A 26,282-nucleotide genomic window follows, 5' to 3' on the forward strand; every position below is an offset into this window, starting at 1 on the left:
CAATCTTAGTTTTTCAATCTAATATTTCTATTATATTTTATATGAGCTTTATTTAAATTACACACAGATGTATATTTATATATAAATATAGAGCAAAGAGAGGGGTGACTAATGGGAACACAACAAAAACCAAACTGCATCAAAACGTAAAAATAAATAAATAAAGAGAACACACAATAACCCACAGAATGAAACGGGCAACATCATTTTCAACATAATATTTCGTCCTTTTTTAGACTAGGGAATTTATGTAATTAAAATTCATTCATTAAAATAAATAAACACTACTACTACTAATGTATTATTATGATTATAAAGCTGCAGAACACCCAAACCCTTCCACACAGCGGCGGCTCCTCCATTCACCAATGTCGATTTCATCTCTTTCTTGCTGTGCTAGTGGATCCAGCCATGAGTACACTCCAGCTCTCTCGCCTGCGTCTCTATCTCATCCCTCACACGTCTCCTGACACTGATGCAAGCCGACGGCTCACAGAGAAGCTTCTTGATGCTGTGTGTGTGTGTGGCACAGACAGCAGGTGTGCTAGAAACACCATTTAACAATTACAAAACACCCTGAGTGTCACACATTTCCTGTCTGCTCTTGAATTATTCACCTGGACTTCAGTCTGTCCGGTTGTACCCTGGCTGACACACACACACACACACACGTGTACACACAAACGCTTGTATACGACACTGAACGAACTCTTCTGCAGAACTCCTCTGTGCTGCTGAATGAGAGACAGCTTACATATTAATACACAAAGCACAGCTGCTTTTGAAGATTAAGTGTGTAAAATGCTCCATGTTGAAACGTTTTCTCTACCACATTTAAACTGCAAAGACATCTGACTGGTTATTCAGTACTGGGATGGAAAAACACAAGAGAGGTGTGTGTATGTATGGCTCGAAAACAAATAAAGTGTCAAAAAGAAAAAGAAAAAAACCGTAGCACTTTATTTTATAATCCTGTTCCACGTGTGCATGCTATATACTTATTATGGTTGCACTTTATTTTACAGTACGTGTACTTACATGTACTTATAGTGTACTTACAGTGTATTTATCTAAGAAAGTTCTGGTAATACAAGGTAACTACATGGGGTAGGGTTAGGTTTAGGGGTAGGTTCAGGGTTAGTACCTAGTTATTACATAGTTATTGTAATTACTATAATAAGTACATAGTATGTACATGAGGAACAGGACTGTAAAATAAAGTGCTACCCTTATTATAATAGTTACGATAACTGGGAAATAACTAAGTACTAACTCTAAACCTAACCTTGACCCACGTAGTTTCACAAAAAACTCGACATTTAACCTTGAATAGTCATGATAAAATGCTCTCACACTCAAATGAGACACAGACGTCTCTAGAAATACACACACTTTAACACATATACAGCATGTGTATAAGCCACATCATTCACAAACATGAGGAAAGAGTGAAGCCACACACCGTCCCGACAGAAACCAGACAAACCCAGGCGTGGCGTATGAAGGCAAAGCGTGCAGGTCAGAGGTCAGAGGTCACGGTACACACCTTGGCATTAATATAGGGGTCAAATGGGCCACAGCGTTTGAACTCAGTGTGGTCTAGAGCGCTCTGGGAGAGAGGAGAGAACAGGAAGGAGATGTGTTCAGCCTCACTGAACACAACGACTCACTGTTAATGAATGACATGATCACACAGGCAAAAGAAACTGCAGGCTGGCTTACAGTCCGTCCAATGATAAACATCCCATGGATCAATACTGGTGCTGCTGAAAGGACTAGAATAAATGAAAATCAGAAACATTTGAAAATGTCCAATCAAACGAAGGAGAATAAACCAGCCTTATGAAATGACACAAAATGAAACGAAACATGATGCTACCATACGAGTCCAAAAACGATCAAATTCCTTCATCATTAACTGATGATGATGCTCTTCATTTCTTTTGGCCTGCGTTTCATTTCATTTTGAGCCACTTCATGCTCTAATAAATCAAGCAATAACAGAGATGTTAAATGAAAACTGCGATGATTATGTTACTGGATAATACTGAGTGCATCACTGCGGAATGATAAATGCATGAAAGCCCCTCCAAATGATGCAAACGAGAGTAGCACGGGGACATTTAAGACAATGAAACCCACCCCTGTACAAGAACAGACAAGTACAGGTGCACATGATGAATATTGAGCTTCATTTGGTGAAAGATGTCACAGTGCTGGGGATGACAGACTGAAGCTAGTCCTGACACATGAAACATCCTCATTAATCTGTGACTTTCCTACAGGTAAACACTGTTTACATTGACTGTGGTTTAAATGTATGATAAACTGGAAATACATATTTATATGTTTGGTATGGAATAATAATATAGGACTAATTAGGTACTCTTTTAAAATGAGCACTTATTACAGAAACACTATTCTTGTAAAGCATATGACTTATATAATTAATGAAGTGTAAAATGAATGGAATGTTTTGGACTCTTAATTGTCAAAATAATGCAAGTAAACGATATAAAAATCAATCAGTCGTACTTAAGAGCTCTTTTTCGGCCCACTTAAATAGGACAAATAATGTACATCTAAAGTACATTCTTAAAAATGAGTAATGCGTTAGCTCAATAAATAAATAAATGACTGCTTGCCATCTTTTTTGAGTTATGACAACTTCATAATGAAACTGTTAAGAGTAACTTAATTTGTAGCATGAACAATTTAAAGCTAGAATAGAAGATGCCAAATATGATTTATCTGTGCTGTGCATGTATTATGCATGTCAAATCTAATGAACATGTAAGCTATTACTCGTCACTGGTATTAGCACAGTCACTGCTCATATATTTAATGTAGTGCTTGTATACGTTTGAAATTACTTGAGGGTGGGTAAATTACTTTCCGGGTGAATATCACAAGCTTTTCTTTTTTCCACAGGGAATACTACTTCCTATCCTATATCAAAAGGATTTAAAAAGTACTATAAACATTTCTAACACTGCTGTCACACAACCTGTATTTTCACTTTAGCATGTGACGTCAAATCATCACGTGAAAAAAAAAAAAAAAAAAAACATGTGAAATTCACCCAGAGGTGTTTTACGACTGAAAATAGTAGTTGTAAACGAAAGCTGCTTGTGTTAAGTGTGAGGTGTCACTGAACTCATGTTTAGCTTTATACTGACACACACTCAAGAGTGTAAATGAGAGCGCTGTGAAGGTCTAGGGACAGTATTTATTCTGACTCGCCCCTCAGTGTGGACGATCATCTCCTCCTCAGCACAGAATAAACCTGGATCACAGCAGAACAGTAAATGCCTTTAAATGTGAGCTCGAGGCTGCTCTGTGTGGGTGCTCAGACCTGTTCGTTGAGTTTGGGGTGAGAGGGACCCTGATGGATGAGGAGTTTGACGATTCGCTGGTCCCCCTTCCACGCCGCCAGGTGCAGAGGGTAACAGCCCTTGTTATCAGCGATGTTCGTCAGAGCCTCGTTCCTCAGAAGTACCTCCACCACCTCACTGAGAAAGAGAGAGAGAGACGCATAAACATCCAAGGAAATAAATTCGTAACAAAAAACTTTTAACATGTCCTTGAGGTCAAAGGTCACGATGTGACGGGACTCACCTGTGTCCGTTTAAAGCAGCATGGTGAAGAGGTGTGTATCCAGTGCTGTCCACACAGTTCACATTCGGGCCCCTCCAGATACTGTCAAACAGAGCGGACACAACAGGCCTATGTTTTAAAAAGAAATTACAAATTAAAGTTTATTAAAACTTGATGTAAAATTGTGTTCAGTTAATTCATTATGCTTAATTATGCTGCCATTCTGCTATGATTGTTTTGTACGCTGTTATGGTTTATAAGATATCTAACAAACTGGTAAGATTTTAAAACATCTTTTATCGCCATAATTATTTATGTGGTGAAATGTTGCATAACTGCACCATATCCCTTAAATGTGCATATTGAACTTCCCACTTCCCGTGTTAGCAGAAGTTTTGCTTTCAAATATTTTAACTCCAATCAATATTTTGTGCCTAATTATAATGCATCATAATCGTTGTTATCGCAGAATAACCCCCTTCAGGGTAACACAAGACCTGATCCTGATCACCCTGTCATAGGCTGGAGGTACGTCATGTGCCACAATATTACAGTTTTTTTACTGTATTTTTTATCACATAAATACAGATTTGGTGAGCGCAAGGGCCTTCTGTTGTAAGTCGAGCGAGCGTGTGTCAAGAGTTGAGCACGCACAGAATAAGAGGGTGAGAGAGACAGAGGGAGAGTTGGTGAGAGAGCACCTGAGTAAACTGCGTGAGATGGGTTATTAATGCACGTTAAAATGGATAATAGCAAACAAGCAAATACATTTATTTAGCACTGAATCGTTTTTTCTTTGCGATTGTTCATTTCTGTTCAAGATATAATGTAATGTGCTTGCAAAATATAGTTCTCTGTGCTCAAAACGTACAATTACTCGCTCAGGATTGAGGAACACATATAATGCCATATAGTGTAAGCAGAATAATGGACTCCGAGCTGTTGAATTATTAGAAAAATAATGCACACCCGAGGTGTAACGGCCACGACGTGAAATAATTCAACGACCCGTCATCTAGTTGTGCCAAGCTCTAAAATATTTTTCAAAAATAAATAAATAAATAAATACATAAACAATCCTTATTCAGTTAAATAAACAAACTAATAAAGTCTTGGGACTATCGGATGATGATGTGGAAGATGGGGGCCTTGGAGTCGAAAGGTCAAGCCACTGTGTTAAATCGAATTCATTTGAAACTGGGCAATAATTGACGGAATAAGTGATGGAAAATGTCCATATACATGAAAGCTACTAGGTGTAAACAATTATGCGTGTGTTCAAAATTGTCAAAAAAACAATTTGAATGTGAGACTAAACAGGTCACAACCAGAAAAAATAAATAAAAATATTATAAACAGAGCTCGAAACAACCTGAATGAGATGTAGATCAATCAAACAGAGTGTTCATTCTGGATCCAGTATCAGCTGAGGCTTTACAATGTTTTAATCTGTTTTAGAAAAATACTTTTGTAAACTATATTTACTCTCCCATCTCTCCACTTTATGACAAGAAAAAAAAAGTTACATAATTATGTCACATATAATATATATGTCATGATTAGTGGAAAAAAAATCTATGTACAATAAAAGTTTATATATATATATAAACTCTTGTATCCCTGGTATCTCAAGATAACCTGGAAAGGCACTTACATTCATTCAGAGGGCTATTTTTAAATAAATTAAATGTCCTCAGCCACATTCACACAAATTTAATTTCAACATGACCATCTACAATTCCCTCAGCATGCTAGAAAATGACCTAAACTACAAAACAACCAACTCCTTTTCTGTTCTCAAACAACAACAACCTCTTCACACTGGACCTCACTGAAAACAGCCTAAGGCTCTGTACTCCACATAAATATGTCGACGGACTGGAACGGTTTCTCTTGCTGTAGCTGTACATGTCTTGTATGTAGGATACAGGCGCTGTGATGAGAAAAGGCCCTGCTTGAAGAGCAGAGAGCGATCACGTGATGTGCTGCATGCACTCGCTCGCTGTCAAGGCAAAGCCACACAAATGAAGACACAAAGCACACAGACAAAAGAGGAAGAGGAAAGGAGAAGCCGGCAGCAGATAGGCTCTCAAACTGTGCTGCAGACTCCTTCTCTCCCGCTCCAACTATCTGTCGTTCCCATCCCTCCACATCAGCAGCCAGGGAACATCATACAGAGAGGGGAAAAGAAACTGCACAAAGTGTTGAGCAGAGTGTTGTTACAGAAGTGCGCTCCGGTTTCTCATGATAGTCGGTCAATCAGAATTCATAATGTAGTGGTATCATTATCCTCCTATAGAAACAAAAATCACGAGTCACGTAACAGCATATGAAACACTGCACCAATGATACTTTACCCATGTTGAGGAAGTGTTTTGATTGAATGAAAAGTAGCAGGACAAAATTATTGCATTACCATTGCAAAAATAGATAAACCGCTGAGCCAAACTGCCAACCAAAGCTTGCGACAGTTTTTTTTTTTTTTTTTTTTTTGCAAGGGCCCTAAAAAAAAAAAAAGGCAACCAACTGCATTACACAATTGCTTTTAGTGATATGGTTATGAGTTTAATATACACCAATAACTTCATACTACCCAAGGCATTTCACTCATAATGATATGAATGGCAGGAACAGCTAGCAATGGAAGTCCCGCCTTCTGAATAAAAGAGCCAATCACACCGAAGTCATCACTTCACTGCAGAAACCATTGATGTATAAAGCCACGCCTCAAGAAAGGCCACATGCAGTCCGACCGGGCGGCAACCTCCCGCTCTCTCTCATGAAGTGACTAAAACTGTAATTCATCGACTGGCTGCTTGAGGCTGGCTGCAAAAGGGAGTCAATCCCATAGACTCCCCATGTCAAAACGCCCAACTTTACAGCAGAAAAAAAACATGTTTACAGCCTAGTGCAAAAAATGATTTTGGTCTAAATAGCAAATTTTGCCCTTCATGACAACTGTTAGGGGGTGAATTTTTTTTATAACTAGAGATGTTCCGATACCCTTTTTCTCTTCCCGATACTGATTCCGATACCTGGGCTCAGGGTATCGGCCGATACCGAGTACTGTATCGAGTACCGATACTAGCCCTGTGTAAATTGCTAGAATTATTTTATGGTGTGCTTCAGACTTATCCCTTAATAAAACATGAACAAATACATGGTGAACTACTGTATTTATTACAGTATTTTTATTATCTGACATGAATTTGACAGTAATATTTATTTTCTTAAGCGAAAAAGACCTTCAAATGCAGCCAAAAATCTAACACAGCAAACTAAAAAAGGTATTTTAGTTTTACAATATAACAAATAAGTCTAGGAATATAAAAAATGATATTAATCAGATAACCACTTTACAACAAAACAAGTAAAAAACATGCAACCGTCTAGGTATAATTATTATTATTAATAGAGATGTATTATTGTTACTACATGGACATAGCTAAATCTACTGTAGGCTACAACAGTAGCTTAATATATTGTCAATTTACTCACGTTAAACCGAACAGTTTTCTCAAATGAAACGTTAAATTCTCATGAAGTGACGGTTTATGTGTTCGTGTCCTCATACAGTGACACACGGCAGAGACTACAAAACAGCGAGCTCCCGCGCATCTGTGCCCGTCTCCCACAGAGATGTAGAATTTGAAGGAGTAATATTTAAATAGTATTTTGCAGTTTAATATTCACAGACACTAGTATATATTTGGCTACAGTCTGGAGCCCTTCGCTTAGACTAACACGGAAGCGACTGAACGCAGCTGCGGAGACCGAATACACTCGAACTTACTACCGGTTCTACAGAGACACTGGTATCATCACATCAATTTTCAGCACCGACTTGGTAGTGAAGTGCCAGTACTTGTGGCATCCCTAGTTGCCATTTTACTGTCTGGTTGGTCCAGTCTGAAATACTGCTAAACAGCAGACATACTGCTAACCACTGATCTATAATATAGAAGCGGCTTCACTGTCTGTTGGCAGTTTAGAACGCGATGAGCGATCCAGTCATATATAGATCAGTGCTGCTAACGCGTTTTCATTTCTTCTTCGAACTGTGCAGCGGTTAGGCAAAGCTAGCGGTCATAACTAGGTTGTTTAAGAAAATGGTATCGGATCGGTATATGGGTTCATGTACTCGCCAATGCCAGAATTTGTTGCGGTATCGGTGATATTTCCGATACTAGTATCGGAATCGGAACAACTCTGTTTATAACTCATCCTTTTTAATTTTATTAAGCCTTAAAAGTTCTGCATAATTAAGGGCGTGGCCACTAGAGTGACAGATGGATTGCTGCTGCTGTCACCACTGTCGTGCTAGATGGGCGTGGCTTCAGCAACCAGCTCTCGCCTTTTTGCCCATTTTCGATTACCCCAGGAGTGTCGCGCAGTGACGCGCTGCCAAGATGGTGACAGCCCACTCCGCCCAATTTTGGTTTCAAAAACTCTCTTCGGAAACCTATGGGTGATGTCATGGACACCATGTCCATGCTTTTATACATCTATGAGTCAGACTGAGATTTGTTTGCTCCAAAAATCCCTTTATCATAAAGGATCATATCAGTATTGCTTTGTCCCGTCTGTCATGTCACACCACCTCAGTTTTGATCTTATTTTCTCACTGTGCTGCACCAGAAGTTACGGTGACCACTGACACTGAATACAGAATTGACCACTGTCAGAACTAAATAAAACTGATTAAATCATTTCAAAGCATAACTTGTACATAACACAAATTTGAATTTACTGTATAATATTAGAAATTATTATTATTATTATTATTTTTTTTTTTTTTTTTTTTTTTTTTTTTAGAGTTTTCATCTGATTATGCAACACCTTCTCCTTCTCAATACAGCACATTATCATAAAGAAATATCTTTCAACAAAATCTGACATCATGTTGGTCATCTCCGGCCCACGGGGCAGTATTGTGGTAGAGCCATGGTAACTGGATTGAGGAGAGGGGTCTGGCTGGTGCGTGGATCGACCCCATGACGCCTCCACCACAGCACTGCTGTTGCACACAAACAGTACAAACCTCAAGTCATTTCAGTCCACAAAATGGCTCGAAAAATTAGCAGCTCTGATGCTAAGCTTCAACAAAAATGCATCTCCAACCTCTAGAATGAGAAGGGAGTAAGAGAGATGTCTATCCAGCATGCTGTGCAGCAAAACTGAATTCTTGGAGTAGCTCTAGAAACGGTGGGAAATGCTGAAGGGCAGGAGAAAGAGATTGCATAGCAGAAAAGAGCATAATATTCCTCACATTAAACCACAGAAATGAAAAAAAAAGGTATGAACGCACAATGTTGTGCAATACTAAACAAATTACCAAAATTACACACAATACAGATGATGGCCAGTATTTTCACTGCCATTCACCTGCCAACAACCCAGAAGACTACACTTCGTGATGCAAATGAACACACGCAGACATCTGTGGCCTCATGACCTTGCAGCATATTTCCTCTGTGAAAAGATCAGCCCATCAGAATACATTAGGAGACCGGGCGACTCTGAAGGAAAGAAGGCTTGAGTTGGCATAAACGCCCAGAGCTCTGCCCGCAGCCAGCTTCAGCCCCACTGAGCACATCTCTGCAGGAAGCACATCCATTCAGGACTCAGATTAAAATAATGAACCGAGAGAGGCACCTTACATAACAGCTCTCATAATGTCAACATTTAAGCCATTACAGAAAAAGCTCTGCATGTGGGAAAAGCGCATATGGTGGTTTCAGTAATGGGAACAGATTTTAAAACTGCAGTTTGTCAAGCGACAGTTACTCATAATTTAAAGTAGCCTAGTTCAGCTGCAGTCGACATAGCCTTTTGAAACCGCAAAGATATTTATCTAGTTATTTTAGAGATACAAATGTGCTTTTGATGATATATATATATATAGTGGTAGTGGTGGGCCGTTATCGGTGTTAACGTGCTGCGTTAACGTGAGACTCTTATCGGGCGATAAAAAAATTATCGCCGTTAATCTATTCTCAAAGTTGGGTTGGGATCGGAGTCTATACTAAGCAAGCTATGATGACTTTCACCTTGATATTTTATATAACCGACTGGCTGAGGCCAGCCTAAAAAGATGCTCAGGACAGCTGAAGGGCCACTGCTGCGCATCGTCACGAAAGCTTATCTTTTTCACGTGTTTTTAAGCCTTACCGTTTATCAGCTTAAACATTAAAGCATCCAAACACAAGACGCGGAGAAGCTGAACAGAGCTGGTTACTCACGCGCTGTATTAGGTGCGTACGAGAGAGAGACACTGAACCGAGCTCTCTTCTGCGAAGTTCTCCTCGAAGTCCCTCCTGCACCTGAACGAACAAATACCATTCGCAGTTTGAACAAACAAAAAGATGTGAAAGAGCCCAATTCAGTACTCGCGTTGTTCTGGTGTTCAGGCTCACACAGAGAAAGGCATCTCAAAACACTTGACACCGAATTTGCTTATTTTTGCTCTTGTGCCGACAAATACATACAAAATATGTCAAAATATCCACCTTGGAAATTATGCTCGAAAAAACTGACAGTTATTTCTTAAGTGAAAGTAAACAGTTGAGGAAAAAAATGGGATGTGTATTATATTGGATGCGTTCATCGTCTCTTAAAGTGACCGCGCCTAATTTAGCTTCTGGCTGCTGTAATGTTAATCCAAGAAAATAAAAGAAAATCACTCACTGCTCTTGACTGAATTATTTTGTAGTTTTAACAGTCAAACCAAAAATTATTCAGACACCAGATATAACTTTTGATATATATATAGCAAAACTGTAATAATGTGAGAAATGTTGAAGGTGTCTGAATAAATGTAGGTTTGATTGTATGTTTAATTTTTACACTGAAGACTATCCAGTGCTATTTTACATTTAATTATTTGGTTTCTGTACCTTGACACCTACAAACTTGAAAAAAACTTAAACATTGTGTTAATAGCACAAATAAATAAAAACAAACGAACAAACAAATTAAACAATTTTAAACAGGGCCCACTGGTAACACCTTCACCGGGTCCCCGCTGACCCCAGCTGACCCCTGCTCATGCCTGTTTCACACATACTCCGTCTGCAGTGCGTCTGCAGTCCGTCTGCGTTACGTATGCACTGCTGCAGACGCAACACTCCTGGAACGCATCTGGTATCCGTTAACATGGGTGCGTAAAAAAATATGCAACGCATACGCACTGTAGACGGAGTATGTGTGAAACAGGCGTAAGGTTGTTTGCACCTTGTGCAATGTGGAATTAGTTTACAGCTTTTTCAAGCATTTTGGAAACAGGAGATGAGCCCCTTTTCTAATGCACCCCCTAGCTTGATAAACCCCTTCTCAAAGTTTGTCAATTTTATTTGGGTAACACACATATTCTGAATGCCTTCGGCAGAATTCGAATGAGCCATTTTAATCTAGATTAATTTCAAAATCACAGTGAGATTAATCTAGATTAAAAAAAATTAATCAATGCCCACCACTAATGTGCATATATATATATATATATATTTTTTTTTTTTTTTTTTTTATATATATTTAAGCAATATTGATGCATGCATGTGAGATTGCTTTAAAACAAAAGTTCAGTAAACAAGAAGTAAACATTCTTGTAATATCTTAGTTTAACTTAACATAATATTACCAGTTTTTGCTCTATTAATGAAAACAGTTCCCAGTGTAGTCAGAGCCATTTTTTCAACAAATGATTCAGTAGCTGTGTTTTCATCCAAAGTTGTGAATTTAACTTATGCGCGAAATTCAAATTTTGCATAAGACATTTGCGAATAAGTCAACAATGAACTGCCACTAAATATCACTAAGAAAAGTAGGAGAAGCCACTGATTATATCAATTTACATAATGCATTTCTTGTGCCTAGACCAAGCAGACGAAACAAATGCGGTCATTGCTTTTGGAGGCGGATGCTGCTGTTGGAGAACCTAGCAGTTAGATCATTCTTTACTATTTACTTTTAATGTTTGGTAATATTTCTATTAAAAATCTTGATTCCTCAATTTATAAAAAACAAAAACTTATATAAAGTAAAAAACTGTGATGAAAAGCCAAAGATTATTTTGATAAACGAGGTAAAATGCTGCAATGACTTTAAATGAATCAGTGAAGTTTTGAATCTAAACAAAACAAGGCATCAAACACTAGACAAGTCTGGAAGACCTTTAATAAAGCCTCATTATAAGCCTCGACTCAAGGGCATGAGTCACCAGGACTAGAGGATCATCTTCATCCTCTTACATTTCTTCAAACATGAACTGAACTGAAAGTGAAAAAGAGGATGATTTTTTTTAAAAGCACCCATTGAGGGAATGGAAGTGGAAGGGCAGTAGTCTGTGTGCAGCTTTAAAAACTCACATTTCCCAATTGGGTTTTGGCCTTGAACATCAAAAAAAAAAAAAAAAAAAAAGCCTAAAAAAACACTGGTTTGCTTTAATTTGCTGTCACTTAAAGTAATGGAGGAAGTGAGAAATAGATGGAAAAGGGAAACAAAAGAAAGCTAAAATGGCTCTGGATATGATCTGTTTTAAGGGAGTGGACTAAGCTGGTAGTAATAGAAATAACTAAAAATCCCACCTCTCTGAAATTGGTCAATGAATGCATTCATTAGAGTTCTCAAAAAAAAAAAGTAACTTCTCTCAACTTCATTGGTAACTTTGCCTGATGATGCATAATCCCACTATATCCCATCAATATGCCATAATAGCAAGCAGATAAAAGATAGGGAACAGGTGAGGACATGTCTAGCACAGTCACGGTTATCTTCTTGAGCCAATTAGCTGGGCAGTGGACACTCTTCTGGGGATTAGCCGTATCCCACGGCACATTGCCAAGAGGAGCCTGATACACTGTGCCCATTGCCAGGGCATTGGAGTTTAATTAAGTGTACTGAACCCAGTGCCAGAACCAGATGCATCACTGGCACAAGCTCATCAGAATTCCCTTCATCCAATCTCCACAGTCTGTGCTGAATGGGCAGCCTGGATCACTGCTGTGAGCAGATTAGACGTATACTGAAGAGCATTGGTTTAATAGGCTTGGAGCACATTGAGATGGCATGGGTTAAAATGATTACACTGCTGCTTATGATGATGTGTTGAGAGTTCCAAAACTTTTTGAACAATACAGTCCAACGACTTTTGCACACACACTAGTGTTCATAAATGAAGCTGTCTACAGTTCAGTTGATGGACATCACGCTCCTGTGTGAACAGACACACTGTAGCTCTGTCAGTTCCAATCAGTTCTTCACACAGAACAGAACAAATCAGTTAATGTCAATCTGTGTTCAATCAAATGCATATTAACTTTGACAGCCCTAATAATCAGTAGGGTTTAAACGGATCGTAGTTGATCCGTGATCCGTATGGACCAGGCCCGACAGTTCGGCATGTGTGTGATTCACGGATAAACTGCAAAGTTTAACCATCATGTACTGATGTTTCTATATCTAGCCAATTTAAACATTCCAGTGATTCTAAACCATTCAAGTTCAAGAAGAAGCGAAAGAGAACTCAATTCGGTACTCACACACTGTTTTTTGTGCGCACACACTCAAAGCGAGCACAGAGAGGGAGGCGTCTCAGACAGCGTACTAACAATGAATTGATTTCTCTTTCATGTCTTCACATATACACAAAATGATCTCAAAATATCCTCCTTGTCAAATATTCTCACAAATATTCAAAAACTGTAATATGTTCCGAAATGTGAGCTTTGTAATCTGTTGAACCTCTATTAATTAGACATTATGATTCTGTCAAAACCAATGCACGTGTAGCTCTGTGCAGAGAAATTACTAATATTAGCCTACCAGGTGTAATTCGGTCACAAACTCACACAAGTAGTAGTAACTTTTAGTAGGCACTAGTTCAAACTAGCTCAGTGGATCAGATGACTTTGAGAATTGAGAATCAAGGACAGACCTGCAAACACAGGTAACGATGAAAGTATCAGAGAAGCACTGATGAGTCACTGTGAGTCAAACCACATCTGTGTGTTAAAGGTACAATTTGTAAAATATTTGCAGTAAAATATCCAAAAACCACTAGGCTAGTGTTATATATTTTGTCCAGCTGATTACTAACAATATCTCTAATGTTTTCAACTACTTGTAAATCATGAGAAAATCCCATTCTAAACAGTGACACGGGACAGTGCAGTCGCCTGTCAATGATGTTAGTTACCCTTTGTTACCGCCTTTACTGACGTAGAAACCACATGACAACAGTGTCGTGGACAAATGCGGAAGTAGCTTCGCCACAAACTTCAATTAGAAAGAGATGCCGATCTCTCTTGTTTTATTCGACAGGCGAGTTGTTTTGATTCATATCATCAGAAAACGTATGCTATTATAACGATCAACAAGATTAGTATTATGGGGCATACACGCCAAACGCGGGACATCGCATCTCTAGACCCGCGCAAGGACGCGTCTGATCCATAGTGTGATCGCGTCTTTGCATTGACTTTGTATGTAATCTACTCGCGCAAATCGTTGAACTCGTGTTGAATCCAGGATTTATCTTTCCGTCTGATTGATTGCTGTCAGCTGTTGGGTAGATGACAACAAATCCCATCATTCCACGCTCCTTAGCGTCATCAAACCACACGATTGTTATTGTTATGTTATGTTAGGGCGCCCTCTAGTGGCAGGTCCTACAACCTGTAACTTTAAATAGTTTCAGTGGTGACACTTTTACTAGTGCTCGTGCCAAACAGAAAGCAGATGAAGGGAGTATGTTAATTCTAGAGAGGTGTCAAAACAGCCAATTCAGAACCTAGACTGCTAGGACTGCTAATACAACAATACCTTCCCCGGTTCAATGAAGAGGCCTCAGACCAGATGCCATGGTGACCACCTCCTACTAAGTGTAGTATAGTTAAAAACATTGTATCCAAACCAGTATTGTAGTTGAGACCAGCTTGTTTGAGTCAAGGCCATATTCTCACCTGACCCTGTTCTGGTCTTGGTCATGACTCGAATGAGCTGGTCTCAACTACAACACTGACTTTGACTTTGTTAAGCTCACCCTCAAATAATAATGTCAGTTCTTTATTTCAGAGTGACCACAGGTGAGAGTCTGATGGACATCATTTTTGGAGAAGGAAACGACCCACTTCTCTCCTCTGGAAATAGAACACTTCTGTTCCAGTTTGCCTGCACCTAGACCAAGTTTTGCGTTGCATTGCCGAGAGACCTGAACAAAGTGTAACACGCATACTCAGGTTGACCTGTTAGTCCTCACTCAAGCACTGACACAATTCAGCACGTAACAAATCAAGAGTTTGAAAAGCAAGAGACAAAAGTGCTCTCTTAAAGGAAGCAAAATGTACATTTATTTCAATAAACTCCACTTCATTTTATAAACCACAACCTCCTTGGAAAAGAGAACATTGTGAAACCACAAAAAAAAAGCTTCAAAGTTACAAACCTGATTTAAACATGTTAGCTAAGAAAAGTAAAACTAATACATATATTCATTTTTACTTGATACATTCAAAATTTCACTTGTGTGTGTGTGTGTATATATATATATATATATATATATATATATATATATATATATATATATATATAAAAGGACTGTGGTGTTCTGCTGACACTGAAGAAAAATAAAGCAACTCGGGGGGCTACTAAATTAGAACAAGCAATCAAAATGTCTAGACAAGAATAACTGGTGTCCAGAAAGGACATTACAGCAGCTAACTCTTCTGTCTCCAAATAAAACAGTGTTTGAAGTTGGTAAGTAGGAGTAGGTGGTGCTCACAGCAGGTGGGTTACGGCCTGCCAGGAACCAGAGGAGGTGAAGGGAAAAACATCATGAAGGATGAAGAATGGAAGGCTGCTTAAAGGACAAAATACAAGCTGTTCTTTTAAACTATTGCACATATTCAAACAGAAACTGTCTGCAGATTTTCTGAGAATTTGAGGACCATTCATTTATGAAGTTCCCCATGTTTAAATAGTTTTTGCTGAATTTAGCAGATTTCCCACAAATACGCAAGTAATCAGTGTGTATAAATGTGACAAAAGCAGTTTTCAAATGACTAACTGTTCTTTAATAAATAAATAATAATAAAAAAAAAAATGTGTTTTTTGCTCCAAAACCTATTGAGCTGCGCTGCTGTCTACTGCCTACACAAGCAGTGTCATTAATTAAATAGTTCGTTTTCAACACTGATAATAATCAGAAATGTTTCTCGAGCATCAAATCAGCTTTAGAATGATTTCTGAAGGATCATGTGACAATTAAGAGTAAGGATTCTGAAAACTCACCTTTGATCACAGAAATAAATTACATTTTAAAAATGATTTCCATAGAAAACAGTTATTTTAAATTGTATTTTAAATTTATTGTATTTTTGATCACATAAATGAACGATTTTTTTATTTTTTTTTTATCTTCCTGACTTTTGTACAAATTGTGAAGAGTAGTGCTGATAAAAACTAGAATTTGATGAGTTTGGCATTACCATGTTGCTAAGCTAACACAGTAATATCCTCTAATAAAAATAAGAATGCACACAATGCCTTTTAAATAAATAAATATATATATATATATATATATATATATATATATATATATATATAAATAAATAAATAACAGTAAAAAAAAAATTGCATGCATGTTGTCACATTTTCCAGAGGACATTCTTTAGTGAGAGGTGAATTAGGGTCAGATGAACAAAATACAGGAAAAGCTAATGGAAGGCAATGTTCTTCCCTCAGTTCAAGAGACACAATGTGTGTTAATACTAAAAGCAATAATACAACCTTAATTATGTATTGACTTCTTATTTACTAGTGTGTCACTAGTGCACTTTACACAAGACTAGTCTGCTAGGTTTTACATTTGTTTTCGGTCAGAACATAAACATTACATTCTTGTTCTGAGAAATGGCCATTCAGTTTTTGCACTCCTAGAAAGAAAAAGAAGAAGATCTTCGTCCAGTTCAGTTCCTGGAATGCCACCCTGATGGTGTCAGATTCCTCATAGCCCATTAGTTGTGAAAACAACTGCTGCACTCTAAATGAAGATTCCAGAGTTGTTCGCTGTAATAACAGCCTCACATTCTTGAGTAACACAATTGAAAACTATTATATAACAACTTTTCTGAAGTAAATTCATTTCAAAATGAACAAATAAATTATCAAACATTGTGTCCCCACCCAGAGTAGCAAGGTTTTAGTTCTCTATTGATAATTCACTCGTACTGCGTCACCGAGACGCTGTGGGAAAAGTCATTTTTTATTATTATTTTAATTATTATAGAGCTAGAGATAGAGAGAGCGCGTGCGAGAGAGAGGGAGAGAGAGACAGAGGGAGACAGAGAGAGAGAGAGCGCGACAGAGAGAGAGAGAGAGAATGCGCGAGAGAGAGCAAGAGAGAACGCGCGAGAGAGAGCAAGAGAGAACGCGCGAGAGAGGGAGAGCAAGAGAGCGCACGCGCGAGAGAGAGCGAGAGAGAGAGAGAGAGAGAGAGAGAGAGAGAGAGAGAGAGAGAGAGAGAGAGAGAGAGAAAGAGCAAGAGAGCGCGCGCGCGAGAGAGCGCAAGGGAGCGCGCGCGCGAGAGGGCAAGAGAGCGCGCGCGAGAGAGGGCAAGAGAGCGCGCGAGAGAGGGCAAGAGAGCGCGCGAGAGAGGGCAAGAGAGCGCGCGCGAGAGAGGGCAAGAGAGCGCGCGCGAGAGAGGGCAAGAGAGCGCGCGCGAGAGAGGGCAAGAGAGCGCGCGCGAGAGAGGGCAAGAGAGCGCGCGCGAGAGAGGGCAAGAGAGCGCGCGCGAGAGAGGGCAAGAGAGCGCGCGCGAGAGAGGGCAAGAGAGCGCGCGCGAGAGAGGGCAAGAGAGCGCGCGCGAGAGAGGGCAAGAGAGCGCGCGCGAGAGAGAGCTAGAGAGCAAGAGAGCGCGCGCGCAAGAGAGAGAGAGAGAGAGCGCGCAAGAGAGAGAGAGAGAGCGCAAGAGAGAGAGAGAGAGCGAGAGAATGCGTGCGCGAGAGAGAGCAAGGGAGCGCGCGCGAGAGAGAGAGCAAGGGAGCGCGCGCGAGAGAGAGCAAGGGAGCGCGCGCGCGAGAGAGAGCAAGGGAGCGCGCGCGCGAGAGAGAGCAAGGGAGCGCGCGCGCGAGAGAGAGCAAGGGAGCGCGCGCGAGAGAGATAGCAAGGGAGCGCGCGCGAGAGAGAGAGCAAGGGAGCGCGCGCGAGAGAGAGAGCAAGGGAGCGCGCGCGAGAGAGAGAGCAAGGGAGCGCGCGCGAGACAGAGAGCAAGGGAGCGCGCGCGAGACAGAGAGCAAGGGAGCGCGCGCGAGCTAGAGAGCAAGGGAGCGCGCGCGAGAGAGAGCAAGAGCGCGCGCGAGAGGGAGCAAGGGAGCGCGCGCGAGAGGGAGCAAGGGAGCGCGCGCGAGAGAGAGAGAGTAAGAGAGCGCGCGCGCGAGAGAGAGCAAGAGAGAGCGCGCGCGAGAGAGAGAGAGCAAGAGAGAGCGCGCGCGCGCGCACGAGAGAGAGAGAGCAAGAGAGAGAGAGAGAGAGCAAGAGAGAGCGCGCGCGCGCGAGAGAGAGAGAGAGTATTTCACGGTATTATTCACGAATTATTCACGATATTTAGAAGTGCCCACGATAACAATATCGTGCATATTAATCACCGCAATATATCGCATTACCGAATACCGGCACAAGTCTAGTTTACATGTAGACTGATTGAATTTGATGGTAGCAAAAAATACTATGGAAGTCACTGTGGACCAGCAACTGTTTGGTTTTCTACGTTCCTCAAAATAGCATTTGTGTTCAGAAGAAGAAAGAAACTCATTCAGGTTTTAAACCACTTTTGAGTGAGTAAATGGTGGTATAAAAATAAAACACTATGACAGAAAGCTGACATAATTTTTTTGTTTTTTGGATGAACTATTCCTTTAATGTTAATGAAACAACAAATCACAAAGAGAAAATTCACTCACTGCTCTTGACTGAAGAAATTTAACAGTTGCTTTAGGATTATTTAGTGTTTTATTTTTATATTTGTTCATTCAATTTCTTGAATGCTCCTGATAAATACACCTATTGTACCTGAAAATAATGCATCATTTGTTTTATTTGTACATTATGTGTAGTTGTAATGTGTATCTTTGTCATTCTTTTATATTTGTTATGAAAAAATAAGAACAAATATTTTTATCCTCACCCTTTTTTTTTGTTTAGTTTTTTGTTACCTTGAAAGGCTTTGTCTTTATAATAGGGAAATTAGTTTGGCTGTAATGCTCAGACAACTTGCAAAATAGTAAAACCAACATGACAAAGAATTGTGATAAAATCTTGAATCTTGATATTTAAAAAAAAAAAAAAAAAAATGTGATATGATATTTTTTCCATACACAGAGTGAGAGAGAGAGAGAGCAAGAGAGAGCGCGCGCGCGCGAGAGAGAGAAGCAAGAGAGAGAGCGCGCGCGAGAGAGAGAGAGCAAGAGAGAGCGCGCGCGCGAGAGAGAGAGAGAGAGCAAGAGAGAGCGCGCGAGAGAGAGAGAGAGAGAGAGAGCAAGAGAGAGCGCGCGAGAGAGAGAGAGAGAGAGCAAGAGAGAGCGCGCGAGAGAGAGAGAGCAAGAGCACGAGAGCACATAGCGCTCATTCAATAAATGCACAGCTAAACAATGAGCAATAGCTACATTTGATATAGAAGTTATTAATCTTTGTTAAAAAATACAAGTCTTAGTTCATGTTAGCTCATTAAATAACAAAGTTGCAACTTTCAATTTTAACAATATGTTATTAAATATTGGAATACCTAAGATTAATGAATGTTCAGAAAAAAATTTTCATTGGCAGTTTATGTTAACTAATAAAGCCATAATGTAAAGTGTGAATGAACAATAAAAGATCAAAACACTTTCAAACAATATCTAGGGCATTTGTAGTCCAGATTAAAACATAAATGAATGTTTGAAGATAAATATTTCAGTAGTTGGCACTGTAATAAACACCATAGGGAAAACACAAGTCTGAATGGTTATTTAAGATTATTTTTATGTTTACAGGGCAAGGGCTGCATTTAGCACCATCTGCTGTCAGAGAGTGAATGTGCTTTCATTCAGCGCGTCTCTCGCGTGTTCCTCCATGCGCGCTTGTTTACATCAGAACGCATGCGCTCTTTCACGCAGCATACAGCGATGTTGTGCATTTTAAGCAGCTGATGGGAATACTATTCTTAAAATGAATTCCAAATTCTGAATAATGTGTAATGTATAATTATTCACGGTATTTAGAAGTGCCCACGATAACAATATCGTGCATATTAATCACCGCAATATATCGCATTACCGAATACCGGCACAAGTCTAGTTTACATGTAGACTGATTGAATTTGATGGTAGCAAAAAATACTATGGAAGTCACTGTGGACCAGCAACTGTTTGGTTTTCTACGTTCCTCAAAATAGCATTTGTGTTCAGAAGAAGAAAGAAACTCATTCAGGTTTTAAACCACTTTTGAGTGAGTAAATGGTGGTATAAAAATAAAACACTATGACAGAAAGCTGACATAATTTTTTTGTTTTTTGGATGAACTATTCCTTTAATGTTAATGAAACAACAAATCACAAAGAGAAAATTCACTCACTGCTCTTGACTGAAGAAATTTAACAGTTGCTTTAGGATTATTTAGTGTTTTATTTTTATATTTGTTCATTCAATTTCTTGAATGCTCCTGATAAATACACCTATTGTACCTGAAAATAATGCATCATTTGTTTTATTTGTACATTATGTGTAGTTGTAATGTGTATCTTTGTCATTCTTTTATATTTGTTATGAAAAAATAAGAACAAATATTTTTATCCTCACCCTTTTTTTTGTTTAGTTTTTTGTTACCTTGAAAGGCTTTGTCTTTATAATAGGGAAATTAGTTTGGCTGTAATGCTCAGACAACTTGCAAAATAGTAAAACCAACATGACAAAGAATTGTGATAAAATCTTGAATCTTGATATTAAAAAAAAAAAAAAAAATGTGATATGATATTTTTTCCATAGTGCCCACCCCAAACGCAGTGTAACAAAAATTAACCAATGGTGAGGCAGCAGAGCTGTGAAGCCTGCCAGAGCCCACCAATATGGGTGGGGCCATCTGGCTATATAAGCGGGCATTCTGGCATAGGATCCTCAGATTTCTTCTCCTCCAGCGACGAATACGATCTTCGCTCTACGAGACTCAAAGCCTTCACCGTTGACAAGCCAAAGGAAAATGTAACCAACACAATAAATCAGTGTAATTAAAGTTCAAATATTTTACACATCTTTCAGGCCACGTTTACACTAGGGTTTTAACGATTACCGGTTTGATGATAAATTGTGATCAAATTTCCCACAGTATTACCGTTTCATCTTTTAATTATCATTAAAACTGTATTAGATTACTGCGATTTGAACAACTCGTGATAAATAAATAAATACTGTCCAGCATAAAGCACAGTTTTCAGTAACAGTCTCAGGTTCACACAGCATGCAGATAAGTTTTGTTTGGGTGGAAAAGCTGGGAGGTTTTAAAAGAGCGCTAAGAGAATAATTCAAAGTAATATATGAATGAATTAATAATATGAATGTACCTCTGAATCGTTTCTGATAACAGTCAGAACCTTCAAATGGCCATTTTGTTTTCATCTTTGCTCCATGTAATAGCCTACCTAAAGCAGCGGTTCTTAATTTCAATCCTCCCGCCCCCTGCTCTGCACATTTTGTATGTTTCTCTTATGGCTCAAACGTTTGTTCTATTCGAACGTACTTCCCTGCAAAGTGGACACCACAGGATATTCCACCATGGTTCGTATATGTTCTATTCAAAGTGCACTGAAGTGTGTGAGACGTGAATTTAAATTGAATTAATTTACAGAGGTATTTGATGTCATACTTCTCCCTACGTGTAGACGTTGAGTAGCGCAAATCTGTGATTGAATGTTCCGAAGTGATGTAAACTTCAACATATTTCCTCTGCTCAGGGAGTAGGGAGCAATGAACACTGTGTAGGGAAAATGTCAATGGGAACATAGTTCATGCATGGAGTTCACTTCTATCGCGTGTTAACAGAGAGGCATACAAAATGTGCAGAGCAGGAACAGTGCAAAAACGGACCAAATTTACATGCCCTTCTGTAAATTGCCCAGTTGATGAAAAATAAGCTTATGTAGATTCTACATATTTAAAGAATTGAGGTAAGTCATCTAAAATTATTTATGGAGCAGATAAAATACATATTTATTAAACAATTATAATTTTGACTTCTATCTTTTCTTTATTTAAAGGCTGAAATGTGAGGTTTACCTTTATTAAACTTTTTCAAAGCTTTATTTGAACATTTACATTAGATATCTAAACATGCTATTAAACCGTTGTCAGTCAAGTTCACATTAGTAATGTTATTGTTTTAGTGATTATTACTGATGTGCGGGTCGGCTTTTTTTTTTTCAACCCACGGGTCCCGCTTTTCTGAAATTATTAGCCCGCCCCAGCCCGCCCCACAAATAAAGTACAATTTCTTGACCCGCCCCGACCCGCACATCAGGGACATCACGGAATTACGTTGCTGCTTAGACCTTCGTACTGTAACCTTATCAAAGAACCCAATAAAATATATATTCCAAATATTTAATATAGGCTATAGGGAATTACACTAGTGATGGTTTGTACGTGAACAAATATTTTAGGTGAACAAATCGTTCTCGTTCACCGAATCCAGTGACTTGTATTTCTCGTTCACTGAAGTTCTTCCCTCCACAGCAGCGCGCGAGCTCGGCGCTATTAGCAGCGCATGCGCAGCTCGTGAACAGCTCTGTGAACCGTTTCATCCTTTCAAAGTGTTACTCAAGATGTGACGGAGCATGTGATTTGTTGAATGTAGTGAACGAATACAATCTTCTCTTAGGTGAAAGAGTTGAATGAACTGATACATCTGGTTCGAGAACGAAATGAATGAGAGTATATAGGGACAGTCGGCCAAGCATGTAAATCTCGATCAGCAATCAGCAGATACAAAGCGCAGTTATTGGTGCATATACGCTTGTTTTCGTATTTAGCATACAGAACATAACTCCATGTTTAATCCCCAATTTATTAATGTGAATATATTATATATGAACTGTCTGACCAAACAAATAAAATGATTAATTATGCAAGAAAACCTTGTGCTTTGTTCATCGGAACAACTTTTTTTAGACTATTTAATGCGATCATACACACAAAAGCCAAATCAGTTTTTGTCACAAGTAAATACATTCGTTGACTTAAGACATAACACAAGACGCTAGGGGTGTAACGGTACGTGTATTCGTACCAGACCGTTTCGGTCCAGGGCTTTCGGTTCGGTGCACGTGTGTACCGAGTGACCGAATGCAATATTTTGTGTGTGGAACATAAGTACATTTTCGTGTTTCCAAACGAACATATTAAGTAGCGGAAGTCTCCGCGTTCAGCGCAAATCCCGCCCTGTAGCTGATTCTAAGGCCGGCGACACACTGGCTGCGTGGCGTGAGCGTGGCGTTTCTGCTGCGTGTCAGTTGCTTCGCGTTTTCTGTGTCTTTACACACCAGAATCGTTCCTGACGCGGCGCTGGTGCACTGCGGCTGCTGTAGGTGACATAGAGGGAGACCGCCGACAGACCAGGATCTCGTCTTCACGACAACAATGTCTATACTTCTATATACTCGATATACTATACTTATATGTTGAGCATAAATGTAAAGCCTACTGATAAAGGACACCGTCAACAGTATTGACGGCAAAATAGACTATGTTTGACAGGTGCAATATGCCAGTGTGTCACCGGCCTAATGTTTTCAAAAGGCACCACGTGAGTGTGAACATCACTACAACTAGGAAAAAAACGATTGCAATTCAAACGCAGCTCCCGTCGGCATTTAAACAGACCTTTGCTCTTAATTCCGATCGGGCCAACGCAATAACGAAATCTGAGCAGGTCTAAAAACTGAAACTGTTGATGCTGCACTTCACACTTTGGAAAAGTTATATATATTTTTTAAATATGAGCAGGCCTACAAGCTGGGATTGGTAATGCTGCACTGTAATCATAGTTATTTATTTATATTTTTCATTATATTTTATTATATGATATTGGTTTGAGACTGAGAGTATTTTATTTAGTGGAGAACTTTGCAGCAGTATTTTATTTCTTATTCTTTTTTTATTTTATTATAAATTATATTTTATTAAAAAGTATTTAAAAAAAGCGTAAACAAATTGTTAAAAAAAGTTTATAGTAATAAACAACCTGCAGTTTAATTTTTGCATTTCTTTCCCTTACTGTACCGAAAATGAACCGAACCGTGACTTTAAAACAGAGGTACGTACCGAACCTTGATTTTTGTGTACCGTTACACCCCTACAAGACACTCTTTTTTGCCACCTGCTGTGGCATATTTGTGTAACATGAAGAAATGGTCACTGAACAAATCAGTGAATGAATCGGAACGAATCATTTTGGTGAACGAACTGAAAATAAACAAATCTCTTGAAAGAATCTAAATTTCCACCACTAAATTCCACGCAACATAAATGGATTTTAAAAATTGTTGTTTTTAGTGACCCGTCGCAACCTGCCCCGCAAATAAAGTGGCAATTTCTTAACCCGCCCCGACCTGCGGGTTACCCGCAGGGCCCGTGGGTTATGAGACGACCCGCGCATCACTAGTGATGCGGTAAAAAAAAAAAAACATTTTATTTGTTGTTTGTTGATTTTTAAATATAAAACTTGGTTAAGTGATTTATGTGTCAGTACTTTTTTAACATCTCCAGCACATTTTAAAAATACCATGATAATACCGATAATAGTGATAATTTAGGTCACTATAATCGTGATACGAAACTTTCATACTACTACATCCCTAGTTTACATTAGTGCGTTTTCATTTTAAAATGCATAGTTCAGACAAAAATCAGAATTTATTGATTTTCCATTGTTTTGCAGATAAACAGCTGCTTCCAGCGCTGTCTGTCTGTGTTTTCTCTTCCGTGATCGCTGTGCTGACTCTCATTCGCTGTTCATGTCAATCATATTACACATTTATAACCCACCCTGTCTCCAAGGACAAACATCCATTGCACATCCAGCTCTGTACAAAAGAGACCAAGAAAACTTGAAGCTAATAAACTTGATTTGTATATGATTTTCATGAGATTCTGCCTATTTTTATAACAACATAGTATGTTTAAATGAGAAAAGCTAAGCAGTAGATATAAAAGCCCAATATAAAAGGCTACAAATAACATTTACAGCAACATTATATTACCAAAAGACACACAAGGTCGAGGGCAGTAGTCGCACCAGAACTGGGCACGCACTGGGCATACAGTGAATCGCGGCCTCCTTCAAAGTTGGAGCCTCTTGCCCTCTAAAGACATTTCACAAGATGCTGGGTCTCATTGACTCTGCTTCTCTGGTGCTACAGCTGGGCCTATATGTATCAATGTGGACGAGGCCTGCGTGGCAGCTCTGGCCCCTTGGAAAGACCCTCAATGGATGGAACAGGGCATCTCCCTGGGAATGGTCTGCAGAAGGAAGGTTGTCTTGAGAGATGCATCCAACATGGGTTGGGGAGCTCTGTGCGATGGCAAATCGACATTCGGCCCACGGTCGAAAGAGGAAAGTTGACTTCAAATCAACTGCCGGGAAATGCTGGCCTTTCAGACCTTCTTACCATACCTAAGGGGACACCACGTTCTAGTCCACTTGGCCAGCATGACGTTGGTGCCTTATAAAAATCACCAGGGAGGGCTATCCTCGAAGTGCCTCTTCATTCTGGTGGCCTGTTGGAATGGGCACAGCTCAACTTGTATTCGCTGAGAGCAACACATGTGCCGGGCAGGCTGAACAAAGGAGCAGACATGCGATCCAGGAGAAACATCCCCTCAGAGAAGTGGATGATCAATTCGAAAACCATTCAGAGAACCTGGTAGATCTTTTTGGAGGCTAGAGGTCGACCTCTTTGACTCAATAGACAACTCTCATTGTACATCTTATTTTTACCTCAGGTAATCAGACGAATCATGGAGCAAGAATACATGGTTCTCCTACTGGCTCCTCTCTTTACATTGATCATACTTTTTGTTTCCTTCCAAGGCTGCAACAAATGGCATCTAGTCACGAAGCAGAGACTTTACCATTGGATAATTGATGCCATTACACTAACATACCTCTACTTGGGTCTGCAATGCCCCATTGGAATACAAGCCCACTTCACCAGAGGCGTTGGCTCTTCTTGGGCTTGGTCCAGGAGTGTGTCTATTGCTGAAATCTGTGCAGTGGTTGGCTGGGCCTCCCCATCCACATTTGCTAGGTCTTACAACCTGGACGTCCCTGCCTAGGGCTCTTTCTGCATAGTTGGCACGCACCTGCTAGAGGACCAACTCTCAACAGGGTTTTGCCGTAACACACTCAAACTCGTCAGAATTGCTTTACTTCTTGTATGCTCTCTGCCCTCGCTGTGCCAAGTGCCAAGGCTGTAAGAGTTTTTCTAGGAAAGATTGCCCAAACATGGCATTAGTCGAATTAACCTTAGCATCCTATGCCAGAATGCCCGCTTATATAGACAGATTTCCTTGCCCATATTGGCGGGCCCTGGCAGGCTTTGGCAAGCTCTGCTGCCTGGCCATTGGTTCATTTTTATTCACTGCAGTTGCACTGCATTATTGAAA

General features: G+C 39.6%; 1 protein-coding gene across 7 annotated transcripts in view; it reads right to left on the bottom strand.

Annotated features, from left to right (window-relative positions):
* LOC132129499 (ankyrin repeat and SAM domain-containing protein 1A-like) overlaps nucleotides 1–26,282 on the bottom strand; it is a 119,190-nt gene that overhangs the window by 80,109 nt on the left and 12,799 nt on the right. For 4 of the 7 annotated variants that reach the window (XR_009428529.1, XM_059541129.1, XM_059541128.1 and 1 more), the window contains exons 2-4: nucleotides 3,619–3,726; nucleotides 3,356–3,512; nucleotides 1,547–1,609 (exon numbers count right to left, since the gene is read on the bottom strand). Coding sequence is in view for 6 of the 7 variants with exons in the window: in XM_059541129.1 (XP_059397112.1) it covers nucleotides 1,547–1,609; nucleotides 3,356–3,512; nucleotides 3,619–3,726 (328 nt within the window). In the remaining variant the exon portion in view is untranslated. The remainder of the gene's footprint in view (nucleotides 1–1,546; nucleotides 1,610–3,355; nucleotides 3,513–3,618; nucleotides 3,727–26,282) is intronic. The other 3 variants (XM_059541130.1, XM_059541132.1, XM_059541133.1) reach the window with 3 other exon arrangements.

This window comes from Carassius carassius, chromosome 46, assembly GCF_963082965.1.
Source record: "Carassius carassius chromosome 46, fCarCar2.1, whole genome shotgun sequence".
Taxonomy (NCBI): Eukaryota; Metazoa; Chordata; class Actinopteri; order Cypriniformes; family Cyprinidae; genus Carassius; species Carassius carassius.